Source organism: Jatropha curcas, chromosome 7, assembly GCF_041381405.1.
Source record: "Jatropha curcas cultivar XTBG-Jc1 chromosome 7, XTBG_Jcur_1.0, whole genome shotgun sequence".
Classification (NCBI taxonomy): Eukaryota; Viridiplantae; Streptophyta; class Magnoliopsida; order Malpighiales; family Euphorbiaceae; genus Jatropha; species Jatropha curcas.
Window position 1 is genome coordinate 20,686,860 of NC_143157.1, and position 25,189 is coordinate 20,712,048.

The 25,189-nt window shown below is 36.0% G+C and overlaps 1 protein-coding gene across 9 annotated transcripts in view; it reads left to right on the forward strand.

Moving 5' to 3' along the window:
- LOC105635730 (TAF RNA polymerase I subunit A) overlaps positions 1-25,189 on the forward strand; it is a 40,639-nt gene that overhangs the window by 1,620 nt on the left and 13,830 nt on the right. For 3 of the 9 annotated variants that reach the window (XR_016321593.1, XR_016321592.1, XM_089723629.1), the window contains exons 1-8: positions 6,146-6,312; positions 8,024-8,456; positions 9,439-9,573; positions 9,693-9,775; positions 11,149-11,624; positions 12,226-12,380; positions 22,796-22,881; positions 24,626-24,759. Coding sequence is in view for 7 of the 9 variants with exons in the window: in XM_089723629.1 (XP_089579755.1) it covers positions 6,161-6,312; positions 8,024-8,456; positions 9,439-9,573; positions 9,693-9,775; positions 11,149-11,624; positions 12,226-12,380; positions 22,796-22,881; positions 24,626-24,759 (1,654 nt within the window). In the remaining 2 variants the exon portion in view is untranslated. Of the gene's footprint in view, positions 1-262; positions 333-575; positions 901-6,145; positions 6,313-8,023; positions 8,457-9,438; positions 9,574-9,692; positions 9,776-11,148; positions 11,625-12,225; positions 12,381-22,795; positions 22,882-24,625; positions 24,760-25,189 lie in introns of those variants that run through there. The other 6 variants (XM_089723633.1, XM_089723631.1, XM_089723632.1 and 3 more) reach the window with 6 other exon arrangements.

Below are 25,189 nucleotides of genomic sequence, written 5' to 3' on the forward strand. Positions count from 1 at the left end.
TATCGAAAGAGGATAGGTATTTAATTTGATTACTTGCCCGATGGATGGGCTGCGTGGATTGATTTAATATTGAATGAAAATTTTGATATTTAAACAGGTAGATAGTCCAATTTTTAAGAGAGGTGCTGTCGAAATTTTGGCAGAATCTAGTCTAGTTATAGCAGTTAGATACGTAGATAATTTATTAGACTAATTCCCTAACTCTTTATTTAAATTAGTGCTTTGTTTGATGCAATTCTTTTCTTATATTCTTAATTTTTAGATCATACCGGCCCATCTGCTTCTCCTCCGAGTTAAAATCCGAGTTAGAGCTTCTTCTATTCTCTATCACTGTGAGTAATAATAAATAGTGCAATCATCATTTGCATACACGTATTATTTATTTTATAATAAAGTTATATATAGAAAAAAGATAACTTAGTATTTATTTTTATACTTATATTATTATTATATTATTACTCTATAATTATATTTCATGTTTGCATTTAATTTTTAATTTGGTGCATCTTGTATTGAATAAACTGTTTGATTACTTGTGTTGTGAAATTGTTGTGCTTTGTTTGTGTGGAATTGAGATGAAGTGAGTCACCATGGATTTATGAGGGCGATCTTCGATACCGTTGGCCATGTATGGGGAGATCGGCGCCCCGTGTGCATCTGATGATATATGATATGGAGAATAATAGGGTGGCTGCCTGTTGGTATGGAAAAGAAAAGAGATTATAAAAAAAAGGAGAAGGTTGGTCAATTGAGGATCAGACCGGTCGATAATGTATGGGGATCGGCTCCCTGGTGCACACGTTTGAGAGGGCAAGCCATGTGGAGGATGGTGCGTCGAGGGTTTTGGTGACGCGACTGACTAATTTCCACTTGTTTGATTATTTGAAGGTGAAATTACTTGTGAGTGCTGATGTTGTACCATATGCTTCATTGATTGTATGCACACTTTAGTAGTTTATGATGCATTTTGCGTGAATATCTGTGTTATGCATTATTTATTATTATTCACTGAGTTGCAAAACTCACTCCTCTTTTGTTTAAGTTTTAAGGAAATAGGATTCCCATTGAGTCGCCTAAAGCTCTGCATTTTTCTTTGCAGGGCTACAAAAGTAAATATCTGGTTTCTGATTTTAATTAATTATTATATAGAAGAGTTTAGCTACTTCTAGCCATTTTTGAACTCCGCAATTATAGGACTGATATGCTTCTAATCATGTATTAATATGAATATATTAACTTGTGAGTGTTTTAATCATTTATTTTAATGCATGTATGGACCGATAGCCTATTTTATAAATTAAGTGTATTATAAATAGGTCCGAACCATAAATTGATTTGAGATGTTGAAGTTGGGCTAGGAATATGGGCTTACTGTTCCTAGAAATCTGCTTGGCGAGTATGGATTTGGATTAAGCTTACTACGGGCTTTGGGGACCTTAAGCTTACCTGAGCTTTAGTGCCGGTCTGGCCTATGGAAATGGGTCGTGAAAATAATAAAATGATAAATTGTATCTTATTGAGATATGCTGAAAAGTTGTAATGCTAAGATATGTCTTTTTAAGTATATGCGAAGCTTTTCATAAGGTATGCAATAGCAAAAGCCATGCATGATATGTCCTATATAAAAAAATGCATACACAATATTAATATATTTTTCAATAGTGATAATAATTTTGAGAATTTAACTAATTATATTGAAATAAGAAATTAAATATTTTTTTATTTTATGTTTATGATTTATTGTAAATGATTGTTTATTTATTTGAAATATTAACGTATTACTTATTGAGTGTAGTGTGTCTTAAGCATATGAATGTCCTATTTTTTAAAAATTATCGTATCTGTACGTTTCCCTATTTCGTGTCCCGTGTCTGTACAACTTAGCTCTTGGTGTATGAGACTATTCCTTACACAAACTCAACCAAGATATTTTTTTTTATTACCAATAAAAATAAAGTACTTTTTTAAATTTACTTTTGTGTCATTGAAATTTGAAATTAAGAATTTTTTATTTTATGTTTATGATTTATTATAAATGACTGTTTATTTATTTTAAATATTAATGTATTACTTATTTAGTGTACTATGTTCTAAACGTGTGGATGTCTTGCATTTTTTAAAATTATTGTATCTCGTTTCCATGCAACATAGCTCTAGTATATGAAGTTACTCTATATACCAAGCTAATCAACTAAAATTTTTTAATTATCAATAAAAAATGAAGTGTTTTTTTTTTTAATTTTTTTTTGTGATTGAAATAAGAAATTAATTATTTTTTATTTATTTTGTGTTTGTAATTTATTATAAATGATTGTTTATTTATTTAAAATATTAATGTATTACTTGTTCAGTGTATTGTATTCTAAGCGTTTGTATGCTTATATTTTTTTAAAATTATCGTATCTAGTACATTCTTTTATCTAGTGTCATATGTTTGTGAAACCTAACTCATGGCATATGAAACTACTGTATACACCAAGCTAATCAACTAAGTTTTTTTAATTATCAATAAAAATGAAGTTTGTTTTTTAATTTGCTTTTGTATCATTGAAATAAGAAATTTAGTGTTTGTTTATTTTATGTTTATTATAAATAATTGTTTATTTGTTTGAAATATTAATATTAATCGTATTCCGTACGTTTCGCATATTGTGTCCCGTTTTAGTGCAACTTAGCTCCTGGTATATGAGACTACTTTATACGCCAAGTTAATTGTCACGCCCCGACTCTAATCACTAGAGAAATTGTCCGCTTTGGATCAAGTACACAGGCCAAGAGCGGCTCACAGCCATGCTGTTTCATTCTCCTAGCGGTACTGGCTGAAATAACATTAGAGAGGTAATCCATCCTCTCCCCCACAACTACAATCTCCTCTTCAGACGGAGTCTGAAGCGTAATCCTCTTACGTCTACAATCAACAATGACCCCATGTCTAGTCAGCCAATCCATACCCTATATTACATCGTACTCCCGAAAAGGCAACTCTATGAAATCACCTGGAAATACATACTCATGAATGACTAAAGGGCAATCTCTATACACCCGATCAACTACTACACTCTGACCCAAAGGGCTAGTAACCTCAACGCTGTGCTCTAATGTATCAGCATGCATACTACCCAGTCTACCCACATGTATGCATATGTATGAATGCGTGGAGCCTGGATCAATCAAAGCAAGGACAAAAGTGTCAAAGATGGAGAAGGTACCTGCAATGACATTCGGCGCATCCCGCTGCTCCTTGGTCCTGATGGCATAAGCCCTCGCTTGTGCTCTAGCCTCTGGTCTCTCCACAGTCTCAGAAACTGGTCTCTCACTGCTAGTACCATATCCCTCACTACGGCCTCTACCTCTGCCTCTCTGAACATAGGGAGCTGGACGAGTCACGGTCATAGGACAATCCCTGATCATATGCTCAGTGGATCCACACCTAAAGCAAGCTCTCGTAGCTTCCCAACACACCCCAACATGTCTCCTGCCACACTGAATGCAAATTGGTAGACCTGGCCATGCAGCACCTCCGGCACTAGCAACAGATGTAGCCGGAGGCGCTGATCTCGTAAATATACCCCGACCAACTATCTGGGCCGGTCTGCCCCCATCTGCGGTCCGCCTCTAAATCTCTTGCTACTAGACTGGATCCCTGAAGTCTGTCCAGACGTAGCACTCTGCAATCTCTTATACTAACTGCTCTGTTGGGTCCTCTGACCTCTGGCCTGTCTCTCATTTCGAATAATCTCAAGCTCTGAAGCAGCCTTCACTAAACAAGCTAATGTGGTGTGGGGCTGGGATGTCAAGTGCATCCTACACTCATCCAGTAACCCCTTTCGGAACTGCTTACACCTATCTGCCTCAGTAGGGACCAACTTTGAAGCATACCTACTCAACCGCAGAAACTCCCGCTCATACTCGGAGACAGTCATCCGTCCCTGCCTAAGCTCAAGGAACTCTACTATCCTCTGATCCGTGTATAGCTCCCCCACATACTTCACCCGAAACTCAGAGAGAAAGAAATCCCAAGTAACATCCTCGGCTCACACTGTCTTAACCATAGACTCCCACCATAGGTAAGCCTCTTCCTTCAGCAAGGAAAGAGCACAGATCAATCTATCTGGAGGAGTACACTGCATCTGGTCCAAGATCCTCTCTGTAGCTCGGATCTAGAATTCTACTGCAGAAGGATCATCATCCCTCCGACCCATAAAATCCTTAACACGATACTTCCTCAATCTAGATCTCAACTTTGAGGAGGAGTATCCTAGAGGAGGCCAACAGTAGTCCGTATTCTATGCACCCAGGTAGTAATAAGATGTATTGGGATTTAAGAGTGCAGTATTGGTGGCCGGCTATGAAAAGGGACATTGCGGATTTTGTATCGAGATGCTTAACCTGTCAGCAGGTTAAAGCAGAGCATCAGGTCCCATCAGGTTTACTACACCCTATCTCTATTCCGGAGTGGAAATGGGATAGGATTACCATGGATTTTGTGATTGGGTTGCCTACTACACCTAGGAAGAAAGATGCTATTTGGGTCATAGTTGACAGATTGACTAAGTCAGCGCATTTTCTTCCACTTAGGACCAATTATACGATGGAGCAATATGCGGAACTCTACATTGATGAGATTGTGAGATTGCATGGAGTTCCTTCTTCCATTATCTCTGATAGAGACCCGAGATTTATTTCGAGGTTTTGGAAGAAGTTACATGAGGCTTTGGGTACTAGACTGCATTTCAGTACAACTTTTCATCCTCAGATAGATGGTCAGTCAGAGCGGGTTGTTCAGATTTTAGAGGATATGCTAAGAGCTTGCATCATTGAGTTTGAGGGTAGTTGGGAGAAGTACATCCGACTTGCGGAATTTGCCTACAATAACAGTTATCAGTCGAGCATTCAGATGGCTCCCTTCGAAGCACTATATGGCAGGAGATGTAGGACTCCACTATGTTGGTCAGAGTTGAGTGAGGGCAAGATTATAGGTCCAGATTTGATTCGAGACATAGAGGATAGGGTCAGAATTATCAAAGATAGGTTGAAAGCAGCTTCAAATCGTCAGAAGTCCTATTCAGACTTGAAGAGGAGGGATATAGAGTATGCAGTGGGTGATAAGGTTTTCCTTAAGGTATCTTCGTGGAAGAAGGTATTAAGATTTGGAAGAAAGGGTAAGCTTAGTCCTAGGTTCATTGGTCCATATGAGATCATTGAGCGTGTGGGTCTGTTGGCCTATAGACCAGCTTTACCACCAGACCTGGATAGAATACATAATGTCTTCCACGTATCTAGATTGAGGAAGTATCGTGTTGAGGATTTTATGGGTCGGAAGGATGATGATCCTTTTGCAGCAGAATTCTGGCTCCGAGCTACAGAGAGGATCTTGGACCAAATGCAGTGTACTCCTCCAGATAGATTGATCTGTGCTGTTTCCTTGCTGAAGGAAGAGGCTTACCTATGGTGGGAGTCTATGGTTAAGACAGTGAAAGCCGAGGATGTTACTTGGGATTTCTTTCTCTCTGAGTTTCGGGAGAAGTATGTGGGGGAGCTATACACGGATCAGAGGATAGCAGAGTTCCTTGAGCTCAGGCAGGGACGGATGACTGTCTCCGAGTATGAGCGGGAGTTTCTGCGGTTGAGTAGGTATGCTTCAAAGTTGGTCCCTACTCAGGCAGATAGGTGTATGCAGTTCTGGAAGGGGTTACTGGATGAGTACAGGATGCACTTGACATCCCAGTCCCACACCACATTAGCTTGGTTGGTGAAGGTTGCTTCAGAGCTTGAGATCATTCGGAATGAGAGACAGGTCGGAGGACCCAGCAGAGCAGTCAGTATAAGAGATTGCAGAGTGCTACGTTTGGACAGACTTCAGGGATCCAGTCTAGTAGCAAGAGATTTAGAGGCGGACCGCAGATGGGGGTCAGACTGGGCCAGACAGTTGGTCGGGGTATATTTACGAGATCAGCTCCTCCGGCTACATCTGTTGCTAGTGGCAGAGGTGCTGCATGGCCAGGTCTACCAATTTGCATTCAGTGTGGCAGGAGACATGTTGGGGTGTGTTGGGGAGCTACGAGAGCTTGCTTTAGATGTGGATCCACTGAGCATATGATCAGGGATTGTCCTATGACCGTGACTCGTCCAGCTCACCAAGTTGGGAGGCCAGCTCCCTATGTTCAGAGAGGCAGAGGTAGAGGCCGTAGTGAGGGATATGGTACTAGGAGTGATAGACCAGTTTCTGAGACTGTGGAGAGACCAGAGGCTAGAGCACAGGCGAGGGCTTATGCCATCAGGAGCGGCGGGATGCGCCGGATGTCATTGCAGGTACCTTCTCCATCTTTGACACTTTTGTCCTTGCTTTGATTGATCTGGGCTCCACGCATTCATACATATGCATACATGTGGGTAGACTGGGTAGTATGCATGCTGATACATTAGAGCACAGCGTTGAGGTTACTAGCCCTTTGAATGTCAAAATGGCCCAAGCTTGATAGAAATAGAGTGGATATCAGAAGCATTCTTGATTTTTGCAGTAACGCATTTAAATTATGCAGATCATTGGATCATTTTCATTTGATACCTTGTAACTCCTTTGTGATAAGATTGGATTTGGTGTTCCTTAATAATTGAATAAAAGATTGATATTGTTTCCTTTTCGTTGTTCGTTTCTCTTCTACTAATATGAAGCTTTGATATTATTTTTTAGTAATGCGAAGTGAATTCAACAGTAACACTTAAAAGAGATCCTTAATTTGATTAAGACTTGAGAAGGAAGTTGCTTTTTTATTCAAAAGTTACAATTATGTACCGCTGTGGTGTAGGAGTCATAAGTCATTGCATGTGTCACTCTCAACATCACTCTCAACTAAGGATATTTGACCTTTGTGATCAAAAAGATATTCTTAGTAGTATAAGTAATTAATTAGTTGGTTGGAATATATCTTAGGAAGATGCTTGCCTAGGAGCATTTACCAATAGTGCAATAAGTTAATTAGAATTAGGATGCTAGTGATTAGTTGAAGATAAAGCATACAACTATCAAGGTGTTTGAAAGTGAGATTTTATTTTTCCTTTTTATGTTTGCATATTTTAATTGATGAAGCTGTAAAATGAGGTTCCTATGATTTTTGGGATAAAAATAGACCCTAGCACAACTTTATTACAATTGCTGTGATTTTATTATCATATAACCCTCTTGTCTGCATTATATGTCCATATCTAACCTATTACTTTTATTGTTAATTCAAACTAGAGAGTTGGCCCAAGTAATTTTTTTGCCTATGCAGTATGTGGCTTGATTTTTTTATAATAGATTGTTTCTTGGACTAATGTTTTTAGTATTGCTTTTTTGGACCTATTTGTTTAAGTGATATTGAAATTTTATTTGGATTTTATGAAATTAAAGTAAAATATTAGAAATATTTCTTTTATTATGATAATCAACCTTTTATTTGATTTCTTAAAACTTTTATATATTTAATAAGTCTATGTAAAATATAATAAATATGAATGCATTAGTGCATGGTCAAACTTAATTTTTTTTAATGTTGTAGCAACGGTTGGAAAATATTTTCCAAGTGCTTTTTTAGTAATAGCCAAATATTGGAAAATAATGTATTTTCCCGAAAAAGATTTTCCATGGAAAACATTTCCAAAGATAAGTTATTTTCTATGAAACAAATGTAGCCTTGATCTATGTTTTCTATTTAAAATTGCAGTAGTTTAGGCTTTTAACCTTTTGTTTCTTCGGCTGCATATTTTTGCAAAGGTGTTCTCTCTCTTCAAGTGTCAAATTAATTGGTTTATTGTGGCTTTGGAAGTCTTGAATTGACAATATCATAGTCATGAAGTGCTTCGTTTCAGATTATGAGTAACTTTTATGGTTAATAGTGCAAAATTGCAAATGATGCCTTATTCATAATGCTTAATGGTTACGTTTGTGGTGAATAGTAATTAATGATTACTTGCTGTTTAATGCTTCGCATTTATGTTAGTCCTTTGTTTCTAATCATGCAACTAAAATTAATGACTACAGAAGGGAGAGGAAGGACGTTTTAAATAGGTGCAGAGTTTGTGTGGCTGTGTGCATAGAGATGTCAGAAGATTATGCACCTGCATCAGAAGATGATGATAGTGAAGTTTTGAAAAGCAAATCAGGGAGGTTGAAAGATGGTGCTAACAAATCAAAGAAACGGAAAAGCAATTTAAGTGCAATGACTGAAGAAGATTGCCATATCACGAAACTACAAAAATTTTATAAAAGAGCCATATTAGCTTTAACGAAACCATCATACCTTCTTGGGCTAGGTATTAACTCTGTGCGACCAGAAAATCGTCAGAGATTATGCCACCTTCTGCAGAAGTTGGTTAGACAACACAATTGGAGAGAAGCAAGTGGTGTACTCAGTTTGTTGTTGAAAGCAACATGCAAGGACAGTTGCCCTTCCACAAATCGGCTGAAATACTCGGTATAATTTTCATGCCAAAATGTTATTATGACATCATGCTGCTAAACTCTTGTTATTCATTTTTTCGTCTGTTATTCACTAGAATTCAAAAGGTGAATGTGGAGTTAAAAAGTTTTTGACATTATGTGTGTACTTGCATTTTTGTGAAATTAGGAAAATGATATGACGAGTACATTTTGGCTTTGACCTACTTTTTGAACCCTTACAGCTGCATTGCAATTGATGACTTAGTAATATCTTTTAAATTAGACATTGACCTTTGTGTTTGGGTTTGAACTTTTCTTGGTTCTGTTATTTATCCTTTACCATTGTATTGCGAAGAAAACTGGATAAATTTTCAACTGAAATATTCTAGTATGATCTTCCTCGCTTCTTGATGGAAAAATATGTATTGTGAACTTGGTTTGACAAGCAAGTATTTAGGCATACAGACAAATTGGGAAAATGATATCATGAGACCACATTTTTTCACACTTCTAGCTGTAATGCGATTGATGACATGGTAATATTTTTTTAAATTAGACGTTAACCTTTGTGTTTGCATTTTGAACTTTTCTTGGTTTTGTTCTTTATCCTTTACCACTGTATTATGGAAGAAAAATGAAGAAATGTTTTAACTGAAATATTCTAGCATGATATTTCTTGCTTCTTGATGGAAAAACATGTATTATGAACTTGTTATGACAAGTAAGCTTGAACACACAGAAAAATATATATGTGTTAATGCACATGCATGTTTTTCAATATATACTGAATTCAATTGCATAAAAGGACGTATAATGCTTGTATCAACAACATAATTAGCTTTACCTATTCCATATGGTTTCGATAGGGTGGAATGGGTTTTCTTTTGATAGTGCCCTTTTTTTTATTTTAATTTTATTTTGTTGATTCCTTGTAATGCCTATTTTCTTATTTGGTGATATGCCTATATTGTGTGAGGGACATGGACAACGTTATATACTCTTCTGTCATTTTCTAGGTCTTACTGGAGTTTCTCAAGCATATAGAAGGTGATGAAGTTAACTTGACAACTATCAATGGCATCTATGATACCTGGATGAGGAGAATTGTACTCAAGTTATCAAAAAAGAACAGGAGTCTATACATGGAAAAGGTTCTATATTCAAAATCATGATAATTTGTTTAGTGTTCATGGTGTTGTTGAAATCCTTGCTTTCATCAGCTGCCCATTTGTTATTACTATTGTGTTGATCAAATACATTGGCTGAGCAGGATGTCTTCATTGTTTGTTTGGAATCTATACTTAACCGACTTATGCAAGGAGACATTGAAGATGAGCATCAGAATGCTAGAAGGTATGGATTTCTCTGTTGCCAGGCTTAATAAGTTGTATAAATGTAGATAGAAGTTGCATATTAGAATCCCTATTCTTGTGAAATGTTAATTCCTGGAAGTATATGATCCATCACGATATGCTCCATGTGGTGATACTATTACTCAAATGAAAGAAGTTTTGATTTGCTTATCCTTGCCTCACATGTTATACTTCATTAATTAATTGGCATACATTTATAAATGTAAAGTATTGATTTATTTTAATCTGTTTAGTCATAAAGTTGATGTGCTTGTCAAGGTAAGTAATCACATTTTGTGCTTTCGTATGTAATTGTTGTATCTTCCCCTTTCTTGATGATCAAATTCAACCATTAGTACTAGGGTTAATGATTTATGGTGATCATATGAACCTTGGGAGAAACATACTTCAAAAGCTAACAGTTGAGATTGGAGAGCCATATTCATGTAAACCTCACACTGAATCCCATGCTTTCAGTGTAGGCTCCAAGTTCCATATCTTATAACTGAGATCATAACATCCCACCATGCGCCACAGTCCTGACTCCTATGCAGGCTGACTTTGTGCTAGGACGGTTATGTACTACGTTCTTATAAGGTGCTAGGAATGCCCGTTAATTATATATTTGGTGGTTGAATTTTGCCTATTTTTCTATTTCAGTATCTGACTTGAAAATTTTCTTCAACCAAGTACATTTAACCAGAAGTTTTACTGAAAAATTAAAATAAAAAATTTCTTCTTAATAAATGATGTCAAACATAAACATCCATTCTTTTATTTGTCTATCTTCATTTTCTTTTTTCTGCTCTGTTTGTAACCACTTCCTTGCTAATTCCTGAAAAAGCAGTCTTTTGAAACTTCTTCTCTCCATGTGATTCTAGATCTTTCCCGTTTGACACCCTTGAACGCAACATAACGCACTTATAACTGGATCACATGGGGGTCAACATAAGACATGACTAAACAATCTTAGATGTCCTTCTCTCATTTTATTCACAATAAAGTAGAAAAATTGAAAAAGTTGAGACAGTATAATAGAAAAATTAACAAAGTTCAGAAGCTAAATTTATGTTATCCCACATTTAAAAAAAAGGTTGCGTCCTTTAAAATGCTGTGGGAGAATATGGCTTTATGGCTTCTTTGTGGGTGTGGCTTAATCGATGTTAATTTTTCAGATGTCTTTTTGTGCTGCTTTTATCCATAGGTAGATTAGGCTAGGGGTTTGAGGTATTCTTTTGTCTACATTTTAATCTCTTACTATCTTCATTGAAAAAATTTATTTTTTTATAAAAAAGGAAGTTACTATAATATGGCTTCTAGACAAGACCATATATAGCTTGATTTAAAATATTATTCTCTTCATGGTTTTTTCAGCCTAGTGCAAGAACATGAATTCGTGGGTCATCCAATGTTCCTTGTGATCATTGGTTTGATATTCTTTACGCTTTGGTACTCTAAACTTCCTGAAGACATGCAGTGGAAGGATGCTAACCAAATTTCTACCCCCACAAATTCAGAAAGATCACTCATTCATTCTCAATTAGACATTTCAGCTTCAAGATTCAGTTATAAAATTGGGGGCTCAGAGGGCCATAATGCACTTTCTTATGATGAATCTTCCCTGCAATGTGACTCAGAAACATCGGTTATGAATGATCACAGAGTGCCAATGCAGGAAGATAGTGACCTTAACAAAGAAGGGGCATATATGGAGGTACATAATAAGCTGCAGACAGATCTCCCACCAGACATCCAGCCACCTGGGTTTTATGTGAATTTTGCTGAAAACGAGGCCTCTGCTGAAAATAATGGTGGTCATATGCATTCCATCCCAAATTTGTTTGCTATAAGTGAGTTCTTATTCCTTTAACATTTTTCTGTCATTATATTTTTATTTTTCATTCACCATTACTGTGTAGTTTTTTTGTCATTGCTCATTTGGCAAAGATCATAAATTTTGCTTCTATCATGTATACAAAAATTGCACATCACCTGTTATATGCCTGTATTTGGAACACAACAGAAATGCATTATGCTGCGCTGGGTAACTTTCTCCATGTATTTATACATGCTTAAGCCTAGATATGTGTATACCATAATAACAAAACTTGGCAAAATCCATGGAGTGGGGCAATCTAAGTACATGAACAAATTAGTAATTTAACCAAACCTCAGGAACTAAATAGGGAGTCATCCTATTTGTATTTCACAGGGCATTGAAGATCATTAAATGATTGCGTATTATGAATGCTGCATGTCACTCATCATTAACATGAATCATGCATGCACGTAGTTAGAATTATTAGTTTTCTTAGTTTGTGTGAACCAATGATTTTAAATACAAATGAGCAGTCCTTTCCAATGAAGTTCAGTTAGTCATTTTCTGATAATTGCATGCCACCCTTGCTATTAATTGATTTGATTCTTACTGAAATTCTCTCTTTTGCAAAGAAAGCTTGGATCCATGGTTGTTACCCTTGCAAACTAAGAATTGGGAATTCGAAAACGTGACTTTAGATGATGAATATGAGAATGCAGTAAAGTACTTAAGAGAAGCTGTTTACTCAACACCCCCGATAATGGCGGCCATACTTCCCTTGATACAGGTATAGTGAATATAAATGCTAAACATCTTGAAAATATTTTTAGAAAATCAGATACATGTCATTCTGGAACTTAAATTTTTCCATCAAATGATTAGTCCCAATTTGCATGTCAATTAGGATTCTGATATCAGTATTCAGTTGCACTCTATGGTCTGTTTCAATGAACTAGACTATATAATTTTATCTTTGAGAGAAAAACAATCTTTAAACAGTAACTCCATGTAGTAATCTCCTTATTTGACACTGTTACATTATCTCACGATTGGCATAGTAAGATTAGATTCACACAACCTATAGAAGCAGCATGCATGCTTAGCACGTAAAAAAAATATTAGGTTATGCAAAAAAGTATGCTATTCTCTTTCAAGATAAGTCATAGCAAAAGTAATGTGCATCTCCTTGTTTTTTGCTGCATCAATCATCAATAACAAGAACAATAAGTCTATCATTGTGTTCCATTCATTCTTATTTCTTCTTTTCAGTAGTATTTTTCCAAGTTACTATTTGGTTTAGCACCTGCACTTCATGTGTGTTTTTGTATTAGCACATGTCAGAGGTAACTGATATTCTTTAATTTCAATTATTTTGATTAATTTTTATTGCAAAATTATATATATTTTTTCATTGTACACTTAAAGTATGCTCATATCTAGTTCTTTTGACATGTATCTTACATACGATTTTATGTAAATTTTTTAGTTTGTTAAATATTTTTTTAAAAAATTAATATGGTTATTATTAATAATAAAGCAATGTTGAAAGTGATGCATAATGTTTTATGATTCTTTTGGAAATAAAATTACCTGGCATTATCAGAATCCTGCTTTGTCATAAACATACAATTTGAGGTCACTGCTTCAATAAAATGTACAAAATAAATAGACTAAAGATAGTAACTTTCAGATCATAGTTTAATAAATTCAAATAAAAAGACTTGAATTCATTTATACCCAAAAAATATAACATAAGGAAAGAGGTCATTTAAACAAATATAAGTTGCCAGTATCAATCAAAATCATAGAAATAAAAAAGATCATAAGAAAATAGAAGAAAAGAGTTATACATTACCAGCAAAGAAGTTAAGGATCAAATAGGTAGTTTTTGATAGTAGAAGTTGAATTCAGGTATATGGGAGAAAAAAAGTGGCCTAATAGACTTATTTACCTCTTACTTTGCAACTTATTACAACTGCACCATATTTTTAAATTTGTTAATATTATTACGCCAATTTGTATGTTTGGGATTAACTGCACCCTAAAACAGATTTTGGGAAAAATTCCACTCCAAATTGGTACCATCTATTGCAACTATATTCAATTAAGTCCAAATTTTAAGTTTAGGCCCAAAATAAGATAATGTCTTTGTCTTTTTAGTCAATTGAATCCAATTTTCATTCAACAAAATAGAGAATTATTTTCAAAATTTTATTTTTTAAAGATAAAAAAAAGCGAAATAGTTGTAAGACACTAGAACTTTCTACATACATTCAAAATCTATCGTTGTTTGACATATTTAATTTAACTCATCAATGGAAAACTCAAGATAACCAAAGTTTTTCATATTTATTTTTTTCTTTACATATTTGAAACCATATCCAATTAGAAGATAAAAATTCAAAGAAGTCAAAAAAGAATATGCAAATATAAAAAAATAACCCCATTGTAAGTTGCATAAATAAACTTTCTTTATCATTTTTAGACTTTTGTTATTTTATTTTTCAATTATGAACTTTCTATCTTTTAAAATGTGAAAGTAATTTTTTATTTTATTTGAACAAAAATTGGATTTAAATTGAGCCAAAAATAAATTAAAAAAAAAAAAGAGGAGCCAAAAGTAAAGATATTGTAGAATAGAAGTCAATTTCTATTGTTTTTGGTCTTGAATTTCAATTTTTGTTTTTATGTTTTGATTTTGTGCTTCGATTATCAGCGGTTTTGACTTTTAAATATGAAAATAATTTTTGTCGGGATTGGTTCTGTCTTCAGTTCTTTGATAAAAGCCATTTATCGGCAAAGGATCGAAATTTCGATTTTTTATTCTTTTTGAATAAAAATTGAATTCAATTGACTTAAAGATAAAAGCATTGCCCTAAGTTGGCCTTAAACTTAAACTAGCCTTAAATTGAATATAATTGAAATATTTGGGGACCAATTTGGTGTATAATCTTCTTTAAAATATGTTTTAGAGGGGTTGAATTTCAATGGAAGAGCCTAATTACATGGATACACACTTAATAGGGTATCAACTTCAGTTTGTAATTTAAAAATACCCAATCTTTAATTTATGTAAGGGTAATAGACTTTTGGTCGCAATCAATGATTTCCATTGGCTGGAATACCACGAATTTTACACGTGGCAATTTTTTAATTATCCACCCACTCCTCCACTTCGACCTTGTCCCTCTCCCTCTCCCTTTCCTCTCAACTTTTTTCCTTATTTCTCTCTCTTCACCTCTGGCAGCCACAAAAACTTTTCTTCCTATCGCTTGATCCTACCTCCACCTCTGGCAGCCACAAAAACTTTTTGTTAAGATTGGAACAAGTGCCACCTCTTGGGGTAATCCAAGGACTAGACGACCTTCACCAGGCAGAAGGTCTCTAGCTTGGACCTTCACTAGGCGAATCTGAACTATGACACCTGTTAGTGAGGTGTGCGTGGATGCACTGAGGGCTGGGAGGGCCGTACGAAGCGTTGCCGGAAGCCATGGCCATGACCTGTCACAACAAAGATCTCACCTTACATGTTTGCATTTAAGTTCCGCTGAGTTTTGTTAGCTCTAGGACTCCAAAAAGCTCAAATCATGCACCATGTAATATGAGATCCAAACTCTCCAATTGTTGATGCACCCACTCTCTAACCAATTTTCATTTTTTTCTCACTTGAATCTATTTTGCTCACTTATATAATCTGAAAAAAATTTAATTTTCTAGAATGGCAGGAATGAGATCTATATCTCTTGATTTGTTTTATAGTATGATGCTTTTTAAGGGCATACTGGCAATTCAATTCTTTTGTTTTTCATCATCTTTTTGCTATTGTATGTTTCTGGGTTTTGTTTATTTCCCTTGGACTTTGCTTTTCATTCTTTTTTATCGTTAACTGCCTATAATACAAAAATCACGAAATCAAGATGTAGTTAATTGAAAAAGGAAAGGATTACTCAGAGCAGATTTATGAGAAATGTATGTACGATTTAGAAGAGTTGATTATGGAAAAGGTGAGAGCTTGAATCTTTGAGCCTCGATCAACAGTTTTCTGAAAAATTTGAATCTGAAAAAAATTTAATTTATAGAAAATTGATTTAGTAATACTGGATATGAAGATTGGGGAGAGGAAGTAGATCTGAAGGAAGAGAGAGAAAAAGAATGAAAAAGGCAAGAGAGAGATTAAGCTGATATGGCAATACGAGTCAGATTACAAAACACGTGTCAAGCTATGTGACCGTCCGGTCAATAGAAATTATTGATTGCAAGCAAAGGTCTTTTACCGTTACATAAATTGAAGACCGGGTATTTTTTAAGTTACAAATTGAAGTTGATACCCCATTAAGTGCATACTCATATAGTTTAGGCCCTTCCAGTGAAATAAACCCTATTTTAGTATGCTATTAATCTCAAACTTGCAAACTGGGTCAGTAATAACTGTAGATTTAATGTGGGAAAATATTTTTTCTGTATTTGATTCATCAATAGGGACACATATATATACACATACAAGATACTATAAACCTAATAGGAATCTAACTCCTAATAGAGTTCTATTTACAACTAATCCTTAACACTCCCCCTCAAGTTGGAGCATAGATATTAATCATGCCTAACTTGTTACAAAGATAGTCAACCCGTGGTCCGTTTAGAGCTTTTGTAAAGATATCCCCTAACTGTTCACTTGTTTTAACGTGTCCTGTAGAGATAACACCCTGTTGTATCTTTTCACGAATGAAATGACAATCAATCTCGATATGTTTTGTTCGTTCATGGAATACTGGATTTGATGCAATGTGAAGAGCAGCTTGATTATCACACCATAACTTTGCAGGCAAGGATGACTTGAAGCCAATTTCCTCTAACAACTGACGAATCCAAATTAATTCACAAGCAGATTGTGCCATAGCTCGATATTCTGATTCAGCACTCGATCGTGAGACTACATTTTGTTTCTTGCTCCTCCATGATATCAAGTTTCCACCTACAAAGATACAATATCCTGAAGTTGATCTTCTATCAACCTTCGAACCTGCCCAATCCGCATCTGAAAAACATTCAATGTTCAAATGCCTATGATTTCTGTAAAATAGGCCACGAGCTGGATTACCTTTCAAGTAGCACAAAATCTGTCCTAAAGCTTCCCAATGGATAACAGTAGGAGAAGACATAAACTGGCTCAAAACGCTCACAGAGTAAGCAATATCTGGACGTGTTACGGTAAGATAATTCAATTTGCCTACTAACCTTCTATACATCTCAGGATCATCAAATAGCTCACCACCAATTGAAAGTTGCAAATTTGGAGTCATTGGAGCACTGCATGGCTTGGCACCCAACTTTCCAGTTTCCTTCAATAAGTCAAGGACATACTTCCTTTGAGATAAGAAGATGCCTCTCTTACACCTAGATACTTCAATACCCAAAAAATACTTCAACAATCCTAAGTCTTTTGTCTGGAACTGGGTCTGGAGAAATGACTTGAGTGATGTAATGCCGGCTGAATCACTCCCTGTAATAACAATGTCATCAACATAAACCACAAGTAGAATCAAACCAGTCTTAGTACTTCTGAAAAATACAGAATGATCAGAAGTACTCTTCTGCATGCCAAATTGATGTACCAGATTGCAAAATCTACCAAACCAAGCTCGAGGACTCTGTTTTAGGCCATAAAGAGATTTTCGAAGTTTACACACTTTACCCGACTCCCCCTGAGCAACAAAGCCTGGTGGTTGCTCCATGTAAACTTCCTCCTGAAGATCCCCATGAAGAAAGGCATTCTTAACGTCCAGCTGATGTAAAGGCCAGTCAAAAGTAGCTGCTAATGAAATAAATAAACGAACATAAGACAATTTGGCAACAGGAGAAAAAGTATCAGAATAATCCAGGCCATAGATCTGAGAATGGCCCTTTGCAACTAATCGAGCCTTGAGACGAGCAACAGTCCCATCAGGATTCACTTTAACGGTGAAAACCCACTTACAACCAATAGCTTTCTTACTTGCCGGGAGAGGCACAAGATCCCAAGTGCCATTAGTATCTAAGGCAGCCATCTCCTCTTTCATTGCTGCACACCAACCAGGATGGGACAAAGCTTGGACAACAGTTTTAGGAATAGAGACAGAGTCTAAGTTACTTACAAAACAACAAGATGAATAAGAAAGATGATCATAACTAACAAACGAGGAAATAGGGTAGGTACACTTGCGTTTACCTTTTTGAAGAGCAATGGGAAGGTCAAGGTCTGACTGGGGAGTGGATGGCACAGGCTCAGGTTGAGTGGAGAGAACCGGATCTTCTGTTGAAACGGCAGGTGGAGGAAGCGAGTCTAGAGTTCCTGGTCTCCTGGAATAAACCTGTTCAAAACGAGGGCGTGTAGATGTTGGTGCAGGAGCGGGAATAGGAGCAGCAGACGCTGGAGTAGGAGCAGGAGCAGGAGCAAGGTCAGGAATACGAGCAGGAGCAGGAGAGTTATGAACTTGCCGGATAGCATAGACTAAAAGGTCATCATCCTCCCCCTCACTCTTATATATAGAAGACGGAAAAAATGGAGTATTCTCAAAAAATGTGACATCTACAGAAATAAGATAACGGTCAAGATCAGGAGAGAAACAACGATACCCTTTTTGATGCCGAGAATACCCAAGGAAAACACAACGAAGGGACTTTGGATCTAATTTGGAAACCTGTGGACGAACATCACGAACAAAACAAGTACAACCAAAAATACGAGGTTCAATGGGGAATAGAAGTTTAGAAGGAAACAAGACATTATAAGGAATTGCACCATTAAGCACAGAAGAAGGCATGCGATTAATCAAAAAACATGCAGTAGAGACAGCATCAGCCCAAAAATGTTTAGGGACCTTCATTTGGAATAAAAGCGACCTAGCAACCTCAAGAAGATGTCGATTCTTTCTTTCTGCAACCCCATTTTGAGAAGGAGTATCAACACAAGATGTTTGATGGAGAATACCATTTTGTGACATATAAGATTGGAAGGAACTAGATAGATATTCTTTAGCATTATCACTGTGCAATATGCGAACAGAAGTATTAAATTGAGTTTTAATTTCAGCACAAAAAGAACAGAAAATAGAGAATATCTCAGAACGAGTTTTCATTAAAAATAACCAAGTAACACGAGAATAATCATCCACAAAAGTTACAAAATACCGAAAGCCAGTTTTAGAAATAATAGGACATGGACCCCAAACATCAGAATGAACTAACTCAAAAGGGGATGAAACCCGTTTATTGACTCGAGGAACTAAAGGTAAACGATGATGTTTGGCAAATTGACAAGATTCACATTCTAAACTTGATAAGGACTGAAACTGCGGACACAACTTCTTTAAAGTAGACAATGACGGATGACCCAAACGACAATGAACTTCAAGAGGAGATAGAGCACCAGCACAAGCCAAAGATAATGAAACGTGTTCATCCAAAAGATAAAGGCCACCAGACTCACGTCCTCTACCAATAATCCGCTTCGTCAAAAGATCCTGAAACACACAATATGTAGGATAAAATTTGACACAACAATTCAGCATACGAGTAATTTTGCTAACAGATAATAGATTAAACGAAAAACGAGGCAAACAAAAAACAGAGGATAATGGAAGAGATGGAATGGGATTGGCGGTGCCAATACACTTGACAGGAGATGTGGACCCATCAGCTAAAGTAACATGACGATTAAATTGTTTAGGTTCTTTTAATGAGGATAAGAGACTAGGGTTACCTGTCATGTGATCGGTGCAACTAGAATCAATGACCCACTCTGATGATGTAGACATAAGACAGGAAGGAGGAGTACCTGAGTTGGCAGCAGCAGCAATTGAGGAATCAGTAGACTTAGAGGAACGGTATCTAGAGAGCTCAGCATACTCCGCAGCAGAAATTGTTACATTGTCGTCAGACGAAGTAACTGCATAATCTTGATGTGCCATATTTACCCTTGGTGGCTTATTTATTAGTTTCTTGCAATACCGTTTAGTGTGACCAGGTTCATGACAATAATGGCAGATAAGAATGCTTGTCTCCCGAGTGATTGGTCCATTACTGCGGTTATTTCCACCTCTTCCTCTGTTTCCTGGCTGTCTAGCTACCTGATTACGACTCACAAGGGCACTATTATCAGAAGGGGAAGGTGTATGAGAACCTTCAGTACGTAGCAATCTAGCAAAAGTCTCCTGAAGAGAGGTAACATCACTGCCCAAAAGAACTTGTGATTTGGCAGTTTCAAACACTGGAGCAAGACCTGCAAGAAAACTCATCACAGCCATTTGTTCTCGCTGCGTCTGTTGAACCTTAACATCAGGACTAAAAGGCATTAAAATATTAAGTTCCTCGTAAATCTTCTTAAATTCCATGAAATAAGTTGTAAGGGGCTTATCTTGCTGGTCAGCCCGATAAAATCCCTTGCAGACTTTATACATACGAGACAGATTACCTTTTCCCGAGTACAAAAATTCAAGATAATCCATTAATTCTTTAACAAACTCACAATGATTAATTAACCCAACCACTTCACTGTCAATAGAGTTGCGAATCAGGAGAAATAACTTAGCATCTTCTCTTAGCCAACTTTGTCTATTTTCACCAATTGGTGGATCATCAATTAGATGATCATCTTTTTCAACACTCCTCAAATAAATTCTAATTGTCTTACTCCAATCTAAATAATTAGTTCCTTTCAATCTATGTTCTGTGATTTTATTCATTGCTGGGATCAATTCAGTAATAACAGCTTTAGAATCTGTGGGTGTAGTATCCATTAAATAAAATACCCCAACAGCAACCAAATAATAGCACGAACTCAACAGATCAGTAGCAACACCAAAAGGAACCGAAAACCCAAACAGCAGTAGCAAAAAACAAAGAAAGCGCCTACCAGATGCTGTCGGAACCGAAAACTAACCACTGGAAAAGAATCTGGACGTCGAGTCGATCCTGGGAGACGAAATCCGGTCACCGGAAACTGCCGCACGCGCCTCCACTCGCCGGCGCATGAGATGACGTTCGATTCTTCTGACGGCGCGTGAGGCACACTCGCCGGTCTTCAGGTCACCGGATTTGGTGGAGACGCCGATCGGAGGTCACTCTTCCTCCCTTGGGTGGCGGTGAGACAAAAGTAAACGCCTAGGTAGGAGAGCTAGACTGACAGGCGCGAATTAGAGTTATTGCCGGTCGCCGGAAACGTCAACGTAGAAACCGGAAGAGAAAAAAAAATTTTAACGAGCCAAAGGCTCTGATACCATGTAGATTTAATGTGGGAAAATATTTTTTCTGTATTTGATTCATCAATAGGGACACATATATATACACATACAAGATACTATAAACCTAATAGGAATCTAACTCCTAATAGAGTTCTATTTACAACTAATCCTTAACAATAACAAATTAGAAAAAGGGGTGCAATTGTAACATTGCAAAGTTCAGTAAATAAGTCTATTAGCACTAAAAGAAAATGTAAGAACATTGTTTTAATCACATTATAATAATTGACAAATATGAACATATTAATTAATAGAAATTGATGACTGGAAACTGAATAACCATGTACTTGGAGGCTTAGCCTAGTAGTAAGCTGATATTTAACTTGGGCAAAGGCCCATAATGGACTCTCCCTTCTTTTTTTTCTTTTTTTTTAACCAAAAAAAATAAAAAAACGTAATAACCATAGGAGAATTTAAATGGTGCAATGAACTATAAATTTATATGGTAATAATTAATAAGAACAAGTTTTGGATAGTATTTCTTATATTAGTTGAATAGTTCTAGGGTTGAGGTTTTTATTTCAATGGATGAAAATAACAGAAAAATGACTAATTCTCAAAATAAAGATAAAAGACTTCTAATTTAACTAGGATGCTCCAGCATCAAGAATTCTTTACATTATTCTTTTAATAATATAATATAACAAATAACAGATGTATAGTGTAAGGGATGATAAAAATTAACATTAGTATTTTTGTTTGTTCATATGTTTCAACCTTTTGTGTACATCTATATAATGTGCAAAAGGGGAGGATTATAATCTGAAAAGCTAAAATCGCTGTTATTTTAAACTTGTGATCGAGGGGCTTGTAGTTCAAACATTTGATTTTGATTAACATAAATTAATTGTTTGAGTTCCTTAAATTAGTGGTCATTATTCAAGAATTGTTTTTACAGGAGTTTATAAATCCTTAAACAATAAGAATAGAGAATCCTTTTATCAACACAATGTTTTGATAAAGTAATAATAAATATAAATGCAAATAGCTTAATGAATAATAAAGATTTGATAATCTAGGCAATATTAAAAGTTTGTAAAGGCGTTTATGTCCTCCGACCCCCACCTCCCCCCCAAAAAAAAAAAAAAAAATTTGTACATTTATGTATAGTATAGATAGATTCTGTATTATAGATATAGATATGATTTCTATGGAAGACGTTTGCAATATTCTCAAAGAAACCTATTTTTAATTGGAGTAGGAAATTGAAATAATCTGCAAACTGTTACTGTTGCCTCTTGTCAGAAAACTACATTTTAGTCCTCCATTGTCAACTTTTCACTACAACTTGGTTATGTTTCAGGTTAACTCGAACTAGACAGTTAGGTATATGAATAGTTTGAGTTTTTCTAGGGCAGCCACATGCTTAAGGGTATTTCAATGATCTGTGTGCATGCACAAACCATTGCGTGGCTGAAGAATTGAAACCTTCATTATCTTGGTCCAGCCAGATTACATCAAGTTGTTCCTCGCTGATGTTTCACTCTTTTTATTTTGGTGGATGCTGTCTTGATCTCTTAGCCCTCCCTTCCAAATTGTATGTTCACAAACTATTATAACTTTTAGCTCATCTTTAATGTGAAATTCCATATGCATTGGTATATGTGCAGTTTTGTTGCCCTGAAAGATGGTTTTTGCTTGCTGTTGAGTATCATCTAGCTAACAGTCTTTATCCTTAAGATGGAAAAGTGAGTCACAGACAGTGTCTGTTCCAAATTTGCCCTTGTTCCCTTCTTAATATTTTGATGGGTGCTTTCCAATTTGGCTTTAATCTTTTATTTGTTTGCAATAGTTTAAATCATTAACTTGTGTGTGGCATTCATCATTCACATGCAATTGGCGATTTTATTACTGAGTAGAATTTTAATATCTGAATGTAGTATTTTAATATCTGAATTTAACTAGTTCCTTTTTGTGCCAGTTATTGCTGATTGGATGTAAAGATCAAGAGGCCCTCCATGAACTTGAGAAGTTATGTAGCAATTCAAATGCAGCGCTTCCTAATAGGTAGTCACTTCTCTGCTAAGTTATTAACTGCTCTTGGTTGCCCAAAAGCAAGTGAAAATTGAAAGGAAAATGTGATATGTTGGGGAAGTTAACCTAGTTTGGTTAGTAAAGGGAATGACAATTATTTGATTGACGAGAAAAAACAATGGAATATATATTTGTTGCCAGAAGATTTGGCAAAAATGATGGGTGGTTGTTGCTATGGTTCTGATGTTGTGGGAAAGAAGGGTAGCTGCAATGATAGTGTAGCCAAAGGAGTAAATTTTTAATGATGGTGATGGCCGTGTGTATGTTATTTGTGATTTATTTAGATGTTAATCTCTCTCTCTCTTAGGCATTCATGCGTACACCAGCATATGTAGGTGTTCTAAGTTTATGATGTTAAAGGTAAAAGTTAAGTTAGAGAAACATAACATCAATTGTTTTGCAAATAGAGTCTGTTGAGAATCTGGTCCCTAGGAGCAATTAATCAAATTCAATTCAATTATATATTTAATATTGGGTTTATAATGAGTTGGGTTTACCTTTAACACAAAATGGCCTAAGCCATTTTGGTTGATTCACCCTTCACATTATATGGCCTTTTAGTTAGTTGTATTTATCCGATGTGGGATTACCCACATACTCCAACACTCCCCCCTCAAGTGGGATTACCCACTTGACAAGCATACGATGGCTCAACACATGGATCCATCAAGGTACGACCCAACACGGGAACTTCCCTCATGCAGGTTCGGGTCCCAGGCTATGATACCATGTTGAGAATCTGGGCCCTAGGAGCAATTAATCAAATTAAATTCAATTATATATATATAATATTGGGCTTATAATGAGTTGGGCTTACCTTTAACACAAAATGGCCTGGTTCACCCTTCACATTATATGCCTTTTTACTTAGTTGTATTTATCCGATGTGGGATTACCCACATACTCCAACAGAGTCTTTACAGATAGAAGGGCAAATAACGTGGAATTGTTTTTCCATGCCTCAGAAACGTTTGTCCTATGTGTAGAATCAGCCATTACTCAAGGTGAAAACTGTGATTCTTACAACATATCCCTGTATATTTAAGAAGCATGAGTTTAACAACTTTCATAACCAAATTACACCTTACAGTTTTGCTACTGAACTGTTTGCTTTTTCTTAAACCAATCGCAATTTTTTCCACCCATTAATTATTTTAAATTTTTTAAAATTAAAATATATAAAATTTCTCACTCACACAACACAACCATGTTCATATATATTTACACTGTATATGCATAATAATTGATCAGCATTATTTTATGTATCAATTATTTTGGGTGTATAGAACTTTCTTGCGCTGCCCTTTACCAGGTCAAAGATCAATCTCTTTTCAAAGAAATGAAAATCTTCTAGTTGCTAAAGTCTTGTTTAAAAGCTGTAATATTGCACCCTTTGTTCAGTTTTTGCAAGTTCTTGTTCTTAGTTAGGAGTTATCATTATCCCATGTTAGATGAACTGTTAGGTAATAAAGCGCTTTCTAATCACAGGGCTCCCTGCTTTGCAAGAGTTGCAATGTCTATTAAATTTGGTAAAGTACCATCTAGTAGTTTCAAGCTGGGTTAAATTTTCATATTTCCACTTTTCAAGAGTAGTTCGATCAGTTATTGTGCTTTATTCATGTTTGTCATTTCGATAAGAACTTTAACGGAATTCCCTTTTTTCGTTTCGTTTGCAGAATTCTTTTCTCAATAGAATTAACAGAATTCCTTTTTGCAGAATAAGGACTCACCTTTTGGAGCATGTTGATCCTAATAACTGCATAGTGCTTTCAACCTGTTCTGAGGACACCTTAAAGAATGACCCCACATGTAGCAAGTCACTGGCAAAGCTAATCAGCCTGCATCAAAATGGTAACTTATCCTTGCATTTGTGTGATAACCTCCTGCTGTGTCCTTCTCCTCCACCTCCCCCAATTTCTCAAACTGGTGTATGTCTTCATTATCTATTTGAAGACTGGAGTTTCAGTCTCTTGACAGTCTCTCCATCTTTGAATAAGTTCTTTTTTTTTTTTTTGTAATTTCATGAAGTTACAAACAAAATAGAACTACCAATATAATTTAGGACTCATTCCTATGAGGAAAAGCCTGCACTTCCTTAGATCAAGCTGTGAAAAGCACGCCTAAGGCGTGCCTGACTCAAGGCGCAGGTCCTGGAGCCTCAAGAGCAGAAAAAAGCCCTCGCCTAGGTGCAGGCGCAAGGCATAAAAAAAGTGTGCCCTTTTGTTATTTTATGCCACCAACAGATCTTAGGGTTTTTCTTTTTAATATATGCAGTCGGGCT